We start from the raw sequence: 19549 nt of genomic DNA, 5'->3' as shown, positions 1-19549 counted from the left end.
GTTTTTCATACTTTTGGACTGTCGACTAATAGTGGTTGACCCAATGACGATCGAACTTAACCCCTTCCCGACATTTGACGTATATATACGTCATGGCCGGGATGTACTTCCCGACACATGACGTATATATACGTCATGACTTAAAAGTGCCACCGCGTCTACAGACGCGGTGACAGAGGGACGATGTCTGCTGTCCCTGACAGCAGACATCCTCCCTCATTGCCCAGGGGGTGCAGGGTTGCCCCCCGTCTTGGGCGATCGCTGCGATTGGCTGTCCAAAAGTGAACAGCCAAAACCAGCGTTAAACTGCGTGTAGTGTAAAATTTAGACTCTGCTGCCCCCTAGTGTCCCAAAAAATTAAAGGAGGTTAAAATAATGATTTTTTAATAAAGTATAGATATGGTCTTTGTTAGTTATTAACTATTTTGAGTGGTATGATTATTTGTCTCACAAGCAGAAAATGTAACATTTTGCAAATAGCAAAATGTTCCATTTTTTTATGACATTTTGGTATTTTTCACAAAAAAAAAAAAATTGTTACGACCAAAATTCACCACTAATTTAAATTACAATGTGTCACGGGAAAACAATCTCAAAATCACTGGGATAAGTAAAAGCAAAAAAAAGTTATCCCCACTTAAGTGATACATGTCAGATTTGAAAAAAATACCTCTGTCAGGAAGGCAAAAACATGCTGCGGCGGGAAGGGGTTAATATAGTTGACCCTATGACCCATATCCCTTTTGAAAGACTGCAGTCAGAGAAAGATGAAAATTGCTGCTTGCTTATCGATGTTTGTGTGTGTGTGTGTGTGTGTGTATATGGATGTTCCGCGATAACTCTTTAACCGTCTTCAAACTTTGCTCACTACCTTATCACCTTAAGGGAGGATCTACGTTTCAAGATGGGTTTAATCGGACAAGCCCTTATGGCAGTGATTCTTAACCTCAGTCCTCAGGACCCCCCAACAAGTGCACATTTTCCAGGTCTCCACACAGAATCACAGGTGAAATAATTAGCTCCAAAAGGAGAAAGAGTGTACACTGCGCTGTGCAGTAGATAGATTAATTATATGACCTATAACAACATAATTAAGAAGTCAACAATGTGACAGAAGGAAATGCTAATTAAACCAATAAATACTGTACCGTATTTTCAGAGTCCTGTATATGTTAGGTCCGTTCCTATAATGCCTCCTAGAGTGGAAATGGTGTTGAAACCAACATTGTGCTGTCCAGCAATTGAAGGCAATGTTGTGTATTGTGGAATACATCCAAATAGCCCGGGGTAGGTCCTTTTTTTGTGGGATAGCACTCCCTTGCTTGTTTAGGACCTCCGCTCGGGTTAGGGCGCTGGAGTGCTATGCTAGAGATTGCTAGACTAATGAGGGAGAGAGGCAGCTTCTGCCCTGCTGTGGTTGGGTAGGGTAGGTGAATAGTTGGGAGACTTGCTTCTGGCTGCTGCAGCAGCTTCTGCCCTTCTGTGGTAGAGAAGGTAGGTGGATAGTTGGAGACCTGCTGTGGCTGCTGCAGGTTGGGAATGGTAGGTGGAACAAGAATTGCATAAGGGCCTTAAGACTTGTTTTTTTTTTCCATAAAATAAATTTCTTACATTTCTTAATTATGCATGAAGCAGCAAAAATAAAATTAAATAAATGTAAAATATGGCAAAGACAACTGAAATTAAGCTACGCCTGTATAGACTTGATATGACCTAAAACAGATACTTCTAATTCAATTCTCAAATAAGCCCTTCCTTAAATAACATGCATATACATAACCTTAAGTTGGAATATGGGTTCTCATTTTAACATTTCATATGGACTACAAATACTGTAGTTATATAACAATAAGTTAAATATTAAATGGATATGTTGTGTGCCAAATGTCAGTAACTATAGGATTTCTAGATTGCAGCACAATAAAGGAATTTGTAATATGACTTCCCCCAGCAGCCTGTGCTGTTAGAAGTGTACGACAAATAAAGATTTGTAGTTCAGCCTCTTGGCACAAGTCCAAGTGCAGCCTTATCTGAGCCTCACATCCTACATGCTTCAGTAGCGTAACAACACAGTGCTCCTTGTACAGAGCTGGGATCATGTCTCACCAACTTCTCTCCCGGGCTCTGGTCTCAATAAACTGGCTGTCCGGAGCCCTGAAAACCCCAGGCCCTGCTCTGCGTGTGCTGGATGCCTCATTCTACTACCCACCGATAAGAGATGGCCGAAAGGAGTATGAAGAGAAGCACATTCCAGGTGCATTATACTTTGACTTAGATGAATGTAAAGACTTGGCATCACCATACGAAGTGATGCTGCCCAGCGAGTCCAGCTTTTCCAAATATGTGGGCAACCTTGGCATAAACAATGAGAGCCATGTTGTGGTGTACGATGCCGATCAAGTGGGCATTTACTATGCCGCAAGGATCTGGTGGATGTTCAAGGTGTTCGGACACAAAAAGGTGTCCGTGCTGGATGGAGGCTTCAGGAACTGGGAGAAGCAGGGGCTGCCAGTCACATCTGAGGTGGTGAAGCCACCACCAGAGACTTACCAAGCCGTGCTGAATGCTTCTAAGGTGAAGAAATTTGAAGATATAGAGAAAAACTTGAGCACTGGAGAGTTCCAGCTGGTGGATTCCCGCCCCGCGGGACGGTTCAAGGGGACAGAGCCAGAACCTGGAGGAGGTGAGATACACTGATGATAAATACAAAACTAAGCCGACAGGTTCTAAGTGCAGGATAAAAGAAAATGTATAGAATTCGGTTTAGGATGAATATCTACCAACATTCCCAAATAAAAAAATGAGGACACTGGACAATTCTCAGGTCATCTACACCTCAACCATACCTCCATTTGTTATGTGAAATCGGGACTGTTGGCAGATATGCGTAGTTATTTAGGTCATACAGACTTTATAGGTCTCAGAAGAAAAGGTGCAGCTGTTAATTCCACAACATTTATTATAAACAAGCCATTGCTCAGAATTAATATCTGATATGCCAAATAGCCTCAGGGTGCACAATCGTGGGAAAACTGCAATGCATAGTCTGCAACAGATTTATTCAAATAGGCCGTATATACTCCTAAAGCAGCCCTATGTGATTTCACATTAAGGGGTCAATCATCGCGTCAATGGCCGCACTTTACAGTGGCACGAATTTACACAAGGGTGCAAATTCAGGCCTACGAGACCAGTCTACGAAGGGTATGAGATCAGGTGCCATTGCTGTGGCTACGGCACTTTTGCCCCTAAAAAGTCTTATGCTTAGTTGGGGGGGGACAGCTCACACATGCAACTAATGCCCTGTACACACGGTTCAATGTGGTCTGTTTTTCTATTCCATTTTGCTTATAATCGAGATTGAATCAAAATCTATTGGAAATCGAAATATTCCAATTGGATCCTGATGCGCAGCCCCACAGTATCGAAATGAAATAGAAAAATAGACTCTGCAGGTGAGACTATATAGTACTGATCTGTACTATATAGTCCAAATCAAATGTGTTTGCCTTGCAATTCGATCCCGATCAAATAGCAAGACAATCGCACTGTGTGTTACACCCCCTAGGTGCAGTGTATGCCTCACATATGGTACCGCCAGACATGATTTTTGTTCGTAGCACCATAGAGCAGCGAGACAAATGTGAGAGCCCTTTGCTAGAAGGGGCCGCGATGGGAGGACTTTCTGTATTGATGGCATGTATACACTGTCGCAATGGTAACTCGCACCCCCTGCAAGCTGCGCACACCTAATTGAATCCTTCCCTACTGGACTTGTGCACCCCCACACACACACACACACACACACACACACACACACACACTCAAATGGCACAATGCATGCAGACCGAGTCACACTTCTTGCACGCGACTGAAGTATAATAAGGGGTGTGTTCATGCCAAATGCATTCCATGCTGAGGGCCAAACAGTTGCAAGTGCATCTGGAGTTGAATCACCTGAAGGTCTTCGAACCCTGTTGCTTGTCAGAATCTCATAATGATGGTGATGATGAATGGGGTATGCCTCTGTTCTGTCCCAATGTTATTAATCTCTCTCAGTTATGCTGACATTCTCAGAAACAAGGTGCTGAGATTTGTTTACAGCAATTGAATTCATTTGCATGCTCCCCAATACTTGTGTTGATTTACACTGCTCCTTTTGTCTCCTGCTATAAGCTGGCGATGTTTGCCAGGCATGCTGGACATGTTAGACATCTGCCCTGTATTCTTAAGCTGGGTACAAACTGACCGATATCATTAACGATATTGGTCTGTGACATCAGCCGGACCCCAGCTCCATACATGCAATCCGTGATGATATTGTCATGTTGTACAGACAGCCGGGAGGGTCGTTAAATATACCTGCGAGCATGCTTTATTAATGATATTGAGCATACACAGTGACCCATACCTCCCAACTGTCACGATTACAGCGGGACAGTCCCGATTTTCGGTCCTGTCCCGCTGTCCCACCCGCGGCAGGCATTGTCCCGCTGCGGGGGGTGGCAGTTGGGAGACCCCCCCAATCTAATAGAATAGACGCTGTGTCTATTCTCGTATGAAAATGAGGTTGCGGCTAATTAGCATAAGCCACGACCTCATTTGCATACGCCCTGCCCCCTTTTCGGGCGCTTGCGCCGCGAAGCTGCGCGAGTGTCCCTATTTCTTCAACTCACAAGTTGGGAGGTATGGTGACCACAATATATCGTTAACGAAATCGGAATCGTGCATATCATCAGTGAAGTTTCTCCCAGTTGCCCGAAGGCAAGATAAATATTCGTGCCCCACAAACATACACACACCACCTTATATTAATATATGCATGCATGTGTGTGTGTGTGTATGTACTGTATGTATTTTATATATATATATATATATATATCAAATAAAGAAAGTGTGATGACTAAGGTCCTGCTAGGAGAGGGAGTCGGCTACAGAAACAATATAAACAGCTTTCAATAAATTGATTCAAACTGGCAGGGTGGTGAGATGAGAGGGTGTCCCATTGGGAGCAGGAGCCCAGGGGCAAATTACTCCATTGTCTCCCAGAGTTAAGCCTCTGCATATTGTTAACGATATATTGCCCAGTGTGTACCCAGCTTTAACTCTGCACAGGAAGCAAGATTCATTTATTTTCCCGATAACATGTAATGTTTGCAATCATATGCAATTTACACCCAAAGTACAGTATCTATTCTTTTGACTCTTAAATTGCATTTTTTCTTCATTCCATTATTATATTGAAAACATTCGTAAGCACTTTGCAGCAGAAAATAACAAAAAAACATTCCTGAAAGCTATCTATTAACCTTAGACAGATAACAGAAGTGCAGTATATCTACACACAGATAATGAATCATAGGGGGTAATTCTGGTTGATTTGCAGCCTTGCGAGTTCACCAAACCCCTCCCAACGAATGCTGGGCTGGCCGCCCCCCCTCGCAGCGTGTGTCCCCATGCACAGGCTGCAAACTGATGTTTAACATAAACATCCATTGGCATGCTGCGGGGAACACCCACATCTTTGCATGGTTGCTGACCATCCAAAGATGTGGAAGGTGCATGCATATAAAAGTCACTTACATATGCGTGCATGCTGGGACGGATATCGGCGGCCAGCTGACATACGGTGATCCGTCTCGGCCTCATTACCATGAGAATGCCCAGTGTTCTCGTGGGAATGCCCATGAAAAGCTGGGCATTCCCATATGCTAAGGTGGCTGCCCGGAGCCTCACGCCCCTCTCCGCCCCCGTCCGCTGTCCAGAATTTTGCCGTAGGTGCACACGCCCTGCATATGCGCATGAGCAGAAATGCACATGCGCATAACAAAAGCATTGGTCCCGACGCGAACGCAGCCCTCCTGCGTGCACATCAGAATAACCCCCATAATTTCATGATCAAAGCCATGTACACACGGTGCGATTTGGCCAGGAGATTTAGACTAGATAGTCAAAATTGTCTAGAAGGTTATACAGAATCACCCCATGTGTACATTGCAAGCGAAAGCGATGCCCAGCCCCGTGGCGATGCCATCGCCCAACCAAATAGGCTGTGCAGGCAAGGCAATTTTGACTTAGCTGCCGCAAACAGTGTATTTGGCTTTTGCAGCTGGGGATGACGGCCACCCCTCTCTGATGGCTAACTACATCTTCATTTTGACCAAGCCAAATCTATGTAGTCAGAATCGCCCAGCCCGAGCCTGTGTGTTCACCCCTTTACTCAATAAAGCAGCTGGTTAGTATTCTTCAGTAGCGTAGGGACAATAAATATACCGTGTACATCATTAAATGCTGTGTACATAATTAGAGGTTTCCATGTCTGCTTAATTAAAGTAGGCCTGTCAGTTATCAGGGAACATTATATTATTACATAACACCACATATGCTATGCATCATGCTGCCAATTTAGTAATTTAATAAATTGCAGCTTTCAGTTCTGTATAAATATGAGAACAGCTTGTAAAACGCAGATTTGATGATAGTTTTACTTTGAAGGATGACAATCTATATAGAAAGATAAATGTCAACACTTCACCCTTTTACAGATACTGGGCTGATGTGCTAACATCCGCAGCCCTCTAACGCCCCCCCTCCGCCGGGCTTCGCATTGTTAATGATCGCATATGCTCTATCATATGCGATCATTAACGCGATGCGGCCACGGCGCTGGACTTCCGGGTCTGAGACCCGGGAGTCTGAATGCGCAGAGCGCTGGAGCCGGCTGCAGGGCATGCTGGGAGGGATCCGTGACGGATCCCTCACACAGCGCTGCGGTAAGAAGCCCATAGGCTTCTGCAAGGAATCGCCAGTTTTCGCTGGCAATTCCCTCCGCAGAGCTGACACTGCAGAGGGGCAACAGAGAATACAGAAATGCGGTAAAAACCCTGATACCGGGGGTTTTACTGCATTTCTGCTTTGGAGAATCCCATCCACTGTGTGTAAGATCTAGAAATGGGATGCCCCGCCCCTTTCACAGGCTGAGCTGTCATTCACAGCTCAGCCCCACCCCGTGTACAGGTTTAAAGGGGGCGTGACTGCGCTCTCTTTTATTAAGCCATGCATGCCACCTCATTACCCCCGGGACCAGTCTTCCTTTCACAATGATGCACATCACCTAACCTCACCTGATATATTAATTTTGTGCTTTGCTTAATGCCTGTCCCCGCCTTCAACAGTGATAAACTCTTATCAACTTTCTTTAGGGGAAAAGAATCTGGGAAGTATCCTATATAATATAAGGCTAACGCTGCTCCAGTCTGCACCTCTATGAGGTTTTCTGCCATGGTTCGTCTGTATGTTCATTAGTGTGCCCTCCCTACCCTCCTAGTCTGTATGTGCATTAGTGTGCCCTCCTAGTCTGTATGTGCATCAGTGTGCCCTCCTAGTCTGTATGTGCATCAGTGTGCCCTCCCTACCCTCCTAGTCTGTATGTGCATCAGTGTGCCCTCCCTACCCTCCTATGCTGTATGTGCATCAGTGTGCCCTCCCTAACCTCCTAGTCTGTATGTACATCAGCGTGCCTTCCCTAACCTCCTAGTCTGTATGTGCATCAGTGTGCCCTCCCTGCCCTCCTAGTCTGTATGTGCATCAGTGTGCCCTCCTAGTCTGTATGTGCATCAGTGTGCCCTCCTAGTCTGTATGTGCATCAGTGTGCCCTCCTAGTCTGTATGTGCATCAGTGTGCCCTCCCTACCCTCCTACTCTGTATGTACATCAGTGTGCCTTCCCTAACCTCCTAGTCTGTATGTGCGTCAGTGTGCCCTCCCTAAAATCCTAGTCTGTATGTGCGTCAGTGTGCCCTCCCTGCCCTCCTAGTCTGTATGTACATCAGTGTGCCCTCCCTGCCCTCCTAGTCTGTATGTACATCAGTGTGCCCTCCCTGCCCTCCTAGTCTGTATGTGCATCAGTGTGCCCTCCCTGCCCTCCTAGTCTGTGTGTGCATCAGTGTGCCTTCCCTACACTCCTAGTCTGTATGTACATCAGTGTGCCTTCCCTAACCTCCTAGTCTGTATGTGCATCAGTGTGCCCTCCCTACCCTCCTAGTCTGTATGTGCATCAGTGTGCCCTCCCTGCCCTCCTAGTCTGTATGTGCATCAGTGTGCCCTCCTAGTCTGTATGTACATCAGTGTGCCCTCCCTACCCTCCTAGTCTGTATGTGCATCAGTGTGCCCTCCCTACCTTCCTAGTCTGTATGTGCATCAGTGTGCCCTCCCTACCCTCCTAGTCTGTATGTGCATCAGTGTGCCCTCCCTACCCTCCTAGTCTGTATGTGCATCAGTGTGCCTTCCCTACCCTCCTAGTCTGTATGTGCATCAGTGTGCCTTCCCTAACCTCCTAGTCTGTATGTTCATCAGTGTGCCCTCCCTGCCCTCCTAGTCTGTGTGTGCATCAGTGTGCCCTCCCTGCCCTCCTAGTGTGTGTGTGCATCAGTGTGCCCTCCTAGTCTGTATGTACATCAGTGTGCCCTCCCTAACCCAGGGCCGTCTTTTCGTATGGGCTCAATGGGCACTTGCCCAGAGGCCCCAGGTGTGTAAGGGCCCTATGCTGATAGCTGAGGATCTCATTTTCCAGGGATACCAGAATTTTTTAAATCGGCCCTGGGGAACTGGAGATCTCCAACTTCAAAGCAGCAGTCCAATGTGGGCTAGGTGAAATGAGTGAGAATGCTAGACTAATGAGGGAGAGGGAGATTGCTGCTATTTCAGGGAGTCTCCTGCAGAATGCAGGAGGGTAGGCAACTATTGTATATGCATTAGTGTGATCCCCTCCACTCCTAGTCTGTATGTGCATAGCTTAAGCCCCATACACACTGTGCTAGATGCTCGCTAAGCAATTATCGCTGAGGGCGGGATGTTGTAACATCCGTGGCCGCCTTCGCCGGCTACCGCAATTTTAATAACGGCATATGCTGTAACATATGCCGTTATTAACGCAAGGGACAGCTCTTGCGATAAGAGCTGTCACTTGCGATGCGACACTGGACTTCCGAGTCTGTGACCCGGGTGTCCATCTGCTCATGCGCAGACCCCGGCCGCAGGGCACGCTGGGAGGGATCCTCACACAGCGCTGCAGTAAGAAGCCCATAGGCTTCTGCAGGGAATCGCCAGCTTTTGAGGGCGATTCCCTCCGCAGTGCTAACACTACGGTGGGCTAATACAGCATACAGAAATGCGGTAAAAACCCCCGATAACGGGGTTTTTACCGCATTTCTGTGTTACAGAATCGCCCCCTCAGTGAGCATATTGCCGTGTCCCATTTCCATCAGCAACCAGCGATGGTTGCTGATGAAAACGAGACACTCTACAACCACCGATAACTTCAGGGCTGGTCGTGGTAGCGCGCTCTCGGCGACTGTCACCATGTACACACGGGGACATGGTCACCCAGCAACTATATCTCCGGCAAATCATGCTGAAATCTCCCTGTGTGTAGGGGCTGTAGTGTGACAGTGACCCCCCTCGGTTGTGTCTATACAGTATCTCCTTCTGTTTCTTGAACAGGATGTGTTGTAATGTGCATTCACCACTCTGTGGTACAACTGTAAACAAGCATTTAACTCTATAACAGTCGTAGCCATTGGATCCAGCAGCTCTGATTGTTAGGAATAAAGGTTTATTTACAGATGAATCAGACTGGTGAGCGACTCTCGTTTTTGAATTTATTGCAGCCCCATGCAAGTTGAGAAGATCATGTGTACACTATACACAGTGCATGCAATGCTTCTGACAATATCAATATATCTATGTGTGTGCAAGTCCTTTACAGAATTGGAAACGTTTGACATTTAGTTTTTTAAATATTTTGTTTTTGTTACATTTTTTAAATAACATACATTACCCAAATAAATCCTGCCATAACATGCCAAACAGGTACAGCCACAATACTGCATGTGAAGATCAAATGTATATAGGAGGAATTTGTGTCTCACTCAGTATCATAGAGTACATACAGATGTGATAGCCCTCACCTTTCTCCTGAACGGGTCACATGCATCGTGATTGGGATTATTTGCCCTTGCTTGCTACCTGTTCATGGGAGTATTCACACCATGCAAAGCTATTGATTGTGGGTGCGAGAACAGTGCACGTGTGCATACGTAGGCACGTGTATTGTGGCAATTGTATCATAATTATTCACTGCAATTATTCATAGTTGCCTACCCTCCTGCAGGAGACTCTCTGAAATAACAGCAATATTTCTCTCTCCCTCATTAGTCCAGCAATCTCCCTCATGTCACCTAGCCCACATTACACTGTTACATTTTTTGGGGGAAAAGGAATGAGAGCTAGATACATTTACATTGATTAATTAGCACCATTTCCCAGCACTTTAGCAAGTATATTAGCTCTTACTAACTGCTTTGGAGCTCATTGACATTTGGATATACAGTAAAGGTGTGTACACACGGGGGCAATATTGGGTGAAATCGCTGGGAATATGGTCGCTGAGCGACCATAGTGCCAGGGATTTGGAGTGCTGCTGGCGATAAATCGCCAGCTGCGCGCTCCCGTGTGCACTCCCTAATGGTTGCTGGTTGCAGGAGCATGCTCCTTCGACCAGCGACTTCCCCCGGCGCTGAGCAGGATGTCAGCGCCGGAGAGATCAGCGCTGCTGCTTCTTCCCCCCTTCTCTGTGACACATACACAGCGGCGGCTGCTGCTGCTGCGTGCACGGAACGTACGGGGGCCATGTCTGACTGTAACATAATAATAACCCCGGCGGCAGTGTGTACCCGATACACCCCGCCTCCAGCATACGTCACGGGGAAGGCGGATCCATACCATACAAACTGCCCCCCCTCCGCCCGTGCCACTTCTCCCTCCCTCCTGCCTTCGTCTCTGTCTCGTCTCTGTAACCCCCTGTAGCAGTGAAAAGGAGACATGAGCAATATGATTGCTGGCGATATATTGCTAGCAATATATCGCCAGCAATCATATTGCACCGTGTGTACACAGCATAAGTCCTTTTAAAGGATTCCTCTCAGATGTAGAAGTACATACTCCCGCTTCTAGGTGCCACGTTCACAATCTGTTTTCACAATCTCTACATATATGGAAATAGACATGCCCTGTCTGTGGAGCATGGCACATCCTCTCAATGGGGCACTTTGCAAAATTCTACTACCATCTATTATCTCCCTGAAACTAGTTTTCAAACGTAGGCAAGTATACAATTATTGCTGCACTAATGGCAAATGTAGGGGCTCTCATGTGTACCGCATATAATAAAAGACATGTGCTTATCTATAATGGGCACTGCACCCATAACCTCATCCGCCGTCTGGGAGTGTCAGAAATAATGCAGGCGTTTTCAGGGAGGGTCAGCCAATCTCAGTTGCAGAGTTGTGGAAGGGTCAGACTTGCTCATACTTGCACAGACTGATGATTCGATTATTTGTGTATTTTGTATGGAATAGCGATCCATTCGCAGTTCTCTTGCAAATTTACACGGGGGGGGGGGGGGGTTCTTTCTGTCTATGTACACGCAGTCATCTGCAATTTTGCAGATGAGCAATCAGGTCCGAATCAGGCCCTTAGACTGGTTCCTTCATTTATGCTCTGGTCTATTTAACGTCTGCATCAGGTTGCTATAACTTCCGTTACGTTTCCATTAACTGATCTGCTGTTGGAATTCTCATCTTGGCATCATTGAACTGTATATTTTCCTCATATATATAAATGATGTATAGATGTATATACATATATAAAGATGGTTTAGATGGGACTAGTTAAAAGCCTGTCAAAATGACGGCTTAGTCCCTCTCTGCTCCTACCTCCAATCTCTGCACTGCTCCTTCTCTCCATATCCAGCAAGTCTATAACAGATCATTTTGCTTTCACTTTCTGTTAAGGAGTCATTCGGTCCACCGACTGGCCTCTAGTGGTCCCTTGAGGTGCTTCAAAGGTGAGGAGTATTTAGCCCAGGGGTAGCCAACTCCAGTCCTCGAGAGCTACCAACAGTTATGCTGTGTACACACGGGGGAGATAGGGGCTATAATCGCTGGGAATATGGTCGCAGGCGACCATATTGCCAGTGATTGGGAGTGTGCCCCGGCAATAAATCGCCGGGTGCACGCTCCCGTTTTCTGCCCCATTGTAATCGCTGGTCGCAGGAGCTTGCTCCTGCGACCAGCTAATTACCTCTGCGGCACCCCCAGCAGAGGTTCGTTTTCAACAGCGACCATCTCTGGTCGCTTGTTGAAAAGGAGACACTGAGCAATATATTGCTCAGCAATATATTGCAAGCAATATATTGCTAGCAATATATCTCCCCCGTGTGTACGCACCTTTAATGTTTTCCAGGTCTCCTCACAGAATCATAAGTGAAGTAATTAGCTCCACCTGTAGATCATTTATATTGTGTCAGTCAGTAAAGAGTGCAGCTGTGTACGCCATATACTGTGTGCATGTGTGTGTGTGTGTGTGTTTTCTAGATTAGCCAGTGATCATGTATTTAATATTTGCACATTTACATTAAGCTGTTTTGTCTCATTTACAGTGATTACCGCTGGTCATATCCCTGGTTCAATAAGCCTTCCATTCACCAGCTTTCTCACAAGTGAAGGCTTTGAGAAGTCCCCCGATGAAATCCGTCAGCTGTTTCAGGAGAAAGGCATTGACCTGTCCAAGCCCCTGACTATTACTTGTCGCCGTGGAGTGACTGCTTGTCAGCTGGCCATGGCTTCCTACATTTTGGGGAAGGAAGATACTGCCATCTACGATGGATCATGGTTTGAATGGTTTCACCGAGCCAAACCAGAAAATAAAGTCATACCTTGTTAGAATACAAGGAGAATGTGTTGAGGCACATTAGAACCTCATCTATAAATGCCAAATGAGTTATAGTTTTATTTTACTCAGGGATGCTAAAAAAAATCAAATGTTTTATTATATAGGTTTATATTGATTTGATAATAAATACATTTTTTTACATTGACTTTTTATTAATAGTATGCAATATTTCTACCTCCACATTTAAAGGCCCATACACACTGGGAGACTTTGAGCTGAAAGTCGCTCAAAACAGCAGGTTTGAGCGGCTTTCAGCTCAAAGCCGCCCAGTGTGTATGGCCCAGCCATGAGTGATGAGCGCTACTGCGCGCTCCCACAACATTGCCGGGAAAGCCGTACATCTGCTGGTTATACCAGCAGATAGCGGCTTTCAGGACGGCTTTGCATAGCGCTCCACTGTGCAACGCCGTCCTCCCCCCTCAATCGGGGCCGGGGGAAAGCAGCTCAGTGTGTATGCAGTCTCAGAATACTATAGCTGGGATGTAATGCAAAATGATTTTAGCGACCAGGAAAAAGTTGCGCAAAGTTCGACACTAGAATAACCGATATACGGCAGACTTAGCAGCACCCCTTGACTGATACATCAGACTTATAAGCAACCCTTGACTTATACATCAGACCAGTGCCAGATTAAGCCTTCAGGGGGGCCCGGGGCACTTTAGACAGGGGGGCCCCCTTGCACTTGTCATTACTGGCCGCAAACTGCTTTGGGGAATATTACACTGTCAAATCACAGAGTAAAGGCAGAATAAACTTGGTCAATGGGTAACTTCAGGGGATATATATATATATACATACATACATACATACATACATACATTACATACATACCACATGAAAAGCTTGTGTTTGTCCCTCTGCACCTTACTCTGTAGGAGACCTCACAGTCCCAGTGCTGCCTCTAATTAAAAACCCTCCCATGACTAGGCTGCTGCTGCTGTTATCCATGGGCCTAAGAAGCATGTAATGAGCTCCACCAATCAGAGCTCAGCACAAACGTCTCAGCCTCTGCCCTCTGGTGCAAAGTGTCAACTCTCAGTAATAGAATAGAATAGAATCAACTTTATTGGCCATGTGTGCTTGCGCACACTAGGAATTTTTTGTGGATTACAGTGCAGCATCAAGCAGGGATGAAATGGGGGGGGGGGACATTACATGCATTCCATTGAGACATTATACGCATTACATTGAGAACATTTAGACATCACTTGCGGGGATCACATGCCCGCCGAGCTGCACAGCGCCTAGGCAGCCATCAGCGGCGCCACTCGTCGTTGCAGCAGCCAGGTAGGTAGCAATATAAGCAGGGACAGTACATTTATCACATAAGGGACATGTACCCGCCGAGCTGTACAGCGCCTAGGCAGCCATCAGCGGCGCCACTCGTCGTTGCAGCAGCCAGGTAGGTAGCAATATAAGCAGGAACAGTACATTTATCACATAAGGGACATGTACCCGCCGAGCTGTACAGTGCCTAGGCAGTCATCAGCGGCGCCACTGGTCGTTGCGGCAGCCAGGTAGGTAGCAATATAAGCAGGGACAGTACAGTTAACAGGGACACTACAGTTAAGCAGGGACAGTACAGTTAAGCAGGGACAGTACACTTAACACATGATACATATGCACAGTTCCTAGGCAGCCATTTGCGGCGCCATCTTGAATCTTCCTGTGGGAGAGCCGTGGGTGGTGGTGATGGTGGGGGGAGGGGTAAAGTCAGTGAGGCCGGGGGAGAGTCAGTGGAGGTGGGGGGGGGGAGGGTGCGGAGCTGCCACAGAGTTACCCGGGGCTGGTGCGGCCTGTTGGGGGGGGGGATACTACCGGCCTCTGGATGAATTGCCGGGGGTCCCCCTGGCTGATCTGCCTCCTGTCCTAGCTGGCGGGGGGGGATGGGTCCCTTCTCACCGGGTCTGCTGGTCTTCTTTAGCCCGGCACTGCGTCCATGGGCAGTGGAGGTGGTCCCAGGGTGTCCCCCCCCGGCCAGTGGTGTTGCCGGGGGCATCCGCTCACTTCTCAGCCACGGTGCGCCGGCCGCGTCACCCGTGATGCAGGGGCCGCGTCAGAGCCGGCAGGAGAGGCCGCGGCTGCGCCACTTGGTCCAGGCCTCAATTTTCCGGAGGCCGCAGTTAGCTCGGCGGCCGCGTCAGAATGCTTGGCGGGTCCCGGGGGGGGGGGGGGGCGAAGGGGTTGAGTGGCGCCTGGGCTGATTACACACCCGCCCAGTGCAGGTGAACTGCGGCGGGCGCGTGGGTCAGCCTTCTCCCAGCTCAGCCACATCGTCCTCGGATTGCGGTGCACGCTTCCTCCTCTTCCACCGTCCACCACTGCCTGCCCACCTCCTCTGCCTCTGTCCCCTCCGCCGCACGCTGCTCCTGAGGCCAGGGATGGTGGAAGCTCCGTGGATGGGGACGGAGCTCCACATGCATGCGACCATCCCCGGCCTCTTCCGGAAGTCATCTGCACTGCACATTTGGCTCCCAATGCTCAGCACCATTAATCATTGGCAGATAGGTGAAGCTGCAGCACTACCCCACTCCCATTTTAAAAATACATGCCAACCACAGATGGCCCCTAGCTAGAGGGGGGCCCAGGGGCACTGACCCCTTGTGCCCCCATTATAATCCGGCCCTGCATCAGACTTAGCAGCACCCCTTGACTTATACGGCAGACTTAGCAGCACCCCTTGACTGATACATCAGACTTATAAGCAACCCATGACTTATATGGCAGATTTGGCAGCACCCCTTGACTGATACATCAGACTTAGAAGCACCCCTTGACTTATACGACAGACAGGGCAGCACCCCTCGACTATATGGCAGACAGGGCAGCACCCCTGGACTGATACAGCAGAGCAGACTGGGCACCACTGGCCAATACAGCAAAGCAGACTGGGCACCCCTGAACCGATACAGAAGAGCACACAGGGAAGCCCTGGAATGATAAACCAGAGAAGACTGGGCATCTCGGAGAACTGGACCCGCTCACCCCTTTGTTTTGTATGTGGTGTTTACAGGGCCAGTTTGGTCACAGAGAAAGCACTGTGACTGATAAAGATTGATTTCTGAGTATCGATTTATAATCCTGTCATAAATACCTGCCTGATCTCTAGAGAATGTATGTCACTCATAATCAGTGTTTGCAGATAAGTTAATGTTATACTATACTAGTGGCTACTATATGTGAACTTTGTAACCCTTCCATGCACATAAATGGAGTTCCACAGTGTTTAATCATGTTTCAGGAAAACCTCAAAAACAGATTCAATAAACTTTTTGATGTGGTCATGTTGTTGCCAGTAGTGCAATGCTGATACAGCAAATATAATACAGTTTATGCCTCAGAACATTGGGCCTTATTCTGGTTCACTCTCAGAGGCAAATTCCTTCTCAAATGGACAAAACCATGTGCATTGCAGGTGGGGCAGATGTAACATGTGCAGAGAGAATCAGATTTGGGTGAGTTATTTTGTTTCTGTGCAGAGAAAATACTGACTGCTTTATTTCTACACTGCAATATAGATCTCACTTTCTAGAAAAACCCCACCCAAATCTAACTCTATCTGCACATGTTACATCTGCCCCACCTGCAGTGCACATGGTTTTGTCCATTTGAGAAGGAATTTGCCTCTGAGAGTGAACCAGAATAAGGTCCATTATCCTTATTCTTCTTTTGAAAGATACATTTTGCTCATTTTAATGGAGGAATTTTGACTTAATTGTTCCTAAACACTGGGGCACCGAGAGAGGGAATTGGGGGAACTAATTACCTGGGCCTTGTCTTTTATAAGGTCTGCAGCAATGGCCATTTCAGTCCGCTTGCCCCCCACTGCTGGATCCCACTGTGCAGATTATGAACAGAATGAACGGTGCACGTCATAGGTTATAAAGTCATATACTTGTACTAATTGTATAGAATGGCATTCTGCAGAACGGCAAAGCACAAGAACTAATTCCATTGCAGAACCTAGCTAGGGCCAGTGGGATCTGAGCAGTCTGGATAATAGTAATCTGTTTTATTGGGGCCCATTTATAATTTCATATTTGTGGCTCAATCCCCGAAAACACCCACAAATATCCCCAAATATTAAGTATCACCTGAATGTATTGAGGGACCGCAGTAAGAATCTCTGATCCCTCCTGCACCACCGCCGGCCACATCCCCCATAGGTTACTATGGGAGATGCAAAACTGCCCAATGTATCAACATTCTGAGACGGCGGTAGCCCATTGTAGCCTATGGCCTACATACCGAACTGCCGCCGGGGCAGTGAGGTCGGCGGGGGTCAGCGATAATCGCGCATGCGCAGACCCTCACGGCTCTTGGCTGAGCACATTGCAGGGACGGGCTCCTTATGGTCACCCCACCTCACCCCACCTGCCCCCAAAGGCTGTGATTGGTCCGTCGGACCGACGGACCAATCACAGCCATTTCACCTCAGATGAAATAACGGAGACAGCCCTGCAGCCGCCATTCCGATCAGGAGCAGCGTGCAGAGCGGTCTCCGTGCCCATCTGTGCCCTATACTGACCTGATCAGCGTTGGTGTCATCCGTGCTGCCAGCTCCTGGTGTGACTTCCTTGTGCTGCTGCTGCAGCAGCGTCATTGTGTCAGAGATTTAAATTGTGTGCTATAATTTTGTATCTGCTGCCCCCTGCTGCCCCCCTTATGTGCTGATCACTATAAACTAAGTGATCAGCACCTTTTTTGGGGTGCCGGGTTTTTTTTTTTATATATATATACCCTGTCAGGTTGCACCCACAGTTGTGTGCCTGCTGCCCCTCACTGCTAATCAGTGTTGCATCACTGATCAGCAGTTTTTTTTTTTGGAGAGTGCTGTGGGTTTTTTTTTTTTTATTGTTTTTACACCCACGGTGCTTTTGTGGGTGTCCTGTGGCCGCTGAGCGCTGATCAGTGACGTACATCACTGATCAGCATTTTTGGCACAGGGTTGATCTAATTTTTTTTTTTTTTATCAAATTTCTGTTGCCTTTGAGTCATCAGCAGTTTTTTTTTATTTTATTTTTTTGGAGAGTGCTGTGGGTTTTTTTTTTAAATTGTTTTTACACCCACGGTGCTTTTGTGGGTGTCCTGTGGCCGCTGAGCGCTGATCAGTGACGTACATCACTGAACAGCATTTTTGGCACAGGGTTGATATAATTTTTTTTCAGCAGTTTTTTTTTATTTTATTTTTTTGGAGAGTGCTGTGGTTTTTTTTTTTTTTACCCTGTCAGGTTGCACCCACAGTTGTGTGCCTGCTGCCCCTCACTGCTAATCAGTGTTGCATCACTGATCAGCAGTTTTTTTTTTTGGAGAGTGCTGTGGGTTTTTTTTTTTTTATTGTTTTTACACCCACGGTGCTTTTGTGGGTGTCCTGTGGCCGCTGAGCGCTGATCAGTGACGTACATCACTGATCAGCATTTTTGGCACAGGGTTGATCTAATTTTTTTTTTTTTTATCAAATTTCTGTTGCCTTTGAGTCATCAGCAGTTTTTTTTTATTTTATTTTTTTGGAGAGTGCTGTGGGTTTTTTTTTTAAATAGTTTTTACACCCACGGTGCTTTTGTGGGTGTCCTGTGCCCGCTGAGCGCTGATCAGTGACGGACGTTACTGACCAACATCTGTGCTCAATTTTTGGCGCAGGAGCTTTTTTTTTTTTCTTTTAAACTTACACGTGTTAAAGCACTACATACACACTACATACCCCCCGTGTTGAAATAAAGTTTGTACCCCCCCCCTACACTATACACGTGTTGAAACACTACACTTAAAAATAATAAAAATGTCCCAATCATCGCAAAGACTGTTTTCAGCGGAGGAGGCATATGCCCTTCTTGCCTCTGACACTGACACAGCCAGTGAATTAAGCGATGAATTGGCATTTGTCTTAAGCTCCTCTTCCTCCTCTAGTGATGAGGGACCCCCTCAAAGATGCCCCCGTAGAGCAGCTGAGACCCCCCCCCAATGATTGATCTCGTAAGGACCCCACCACCAGACAATTTTGAGCCCCAGGTTCCTGAGTTTTTGGCCAACCCAGGAATCCAATTTGATAGTACAGGCCTCAAAGAAATTGACTTTTTCAAAGTCTTTCTCTCTGATGATTTTATAAATTTTATGGTGGACCAAAGTAATTTATATGCCCAGCAGTTTATTGCCCAAAACCCCACGTCATCATTTGCTAAGTGGACCCCTGTAGATGCAGTAGAGATGATGACGTTTTGGGGTCTGGTGTTACATATGGGCATAGTTAAAAAGCCAGAAATTAGGCAATATTGGAGTACAGATGTTCTGTACAGCACCCCACTTCATCGTATGGCCATGACCCGGACTCGTTTTGAGACGATCCTTAAATTTTTGCATTACAACGATAATGCACAGTGCCCACCCAGAGATGATCCCACCTTTGACCGGCTATTCAAAGTCAGGCCGGTCATTGATCATTTCAGCGCCAAATTTGCTGAGATGTACATCCCCCAAAAATTCATTTGTGTAGACGAGTCACTTATACATTTTAAAGGAAGGGTTAAATTCCGCCAGTACCTTCCCAATAAGAGGGCAAGGTATGGCATAAAAATGTATAAGCTGTGCGAAAGTACCTCAGGGTACACCCACAGTTTTAGGGTATATGAAGGGAAGGACACAAGAATTGAACCGCCAGAATGCCCCCCCTCCCTCGTAGGTGTTAGTGGAAAGATTGTCTGGGATTTAGTGCACCCCTTCCTGGATAAGGGTTATCACCTCTATGTGGATAACTTTTACACC

General features: G+C 46.9%; 1 protein-coding gene across 1 annotated transcript; it reads left to right on the top strand.

Annotated features, from left to right (window-relative positions):
• The first annotated feature begins 2032 nt into the window (after window positions 1–2032).
• On the top strand, window positions 2033–12935 carry TST (thiosulfate sulfurtransferase). The gene is made up of 2 exons (XM_083156354.1): window positions 2033–2683; window positions 12498–12935. Exons 1-2 carry the CDS (start codon window positions 2098–2100, stop codon window positions 12779–12781), a joined length of 870 nt encoding a protein of 289 aa, XP_083012480.1. The 5' UTR covers window positions 2033–2097; the 3' UTR covers window positions 12782–12935.
• Window positions 12936–19549: the final 6614 nt, after the last annotated feature.

The sequence above is a fragment of the Crinia signifera genome, chromosome 8 (genome assembly GCF_055691185.1).
Source record: "Crinia signifera chromosome 8, ASM5569118v1, whole genome shotgun sequence".
NCBI lineage: Eukaryota > Metazoa > Chordata > Amphibia > Anura > Myobatrachidae > Crinia > Crinia signifera.
The sequence above is the reverse complement of the archived record's forward strand: the minus strand, read 5'-3'. Positions and strand labels throughout refer to the sequence as shown.

Excerpts from the sequence above, each read along its gene's own strand:
- TST (XM_083156354.1), top strand. The coding sequence starts at position 2,098 with ATGTCTCACCAACTTCTCTCCCGGGCTCTGGTCTCAATAAACTGGCTG. Across the intron at positions 2,684-12,497 it reads AGAGCCAGAACCTGGAGGAG|TGATTACCGCTGGTCATATC; the intron begins GTGAGATACACT and ends TCTCATTTACAG.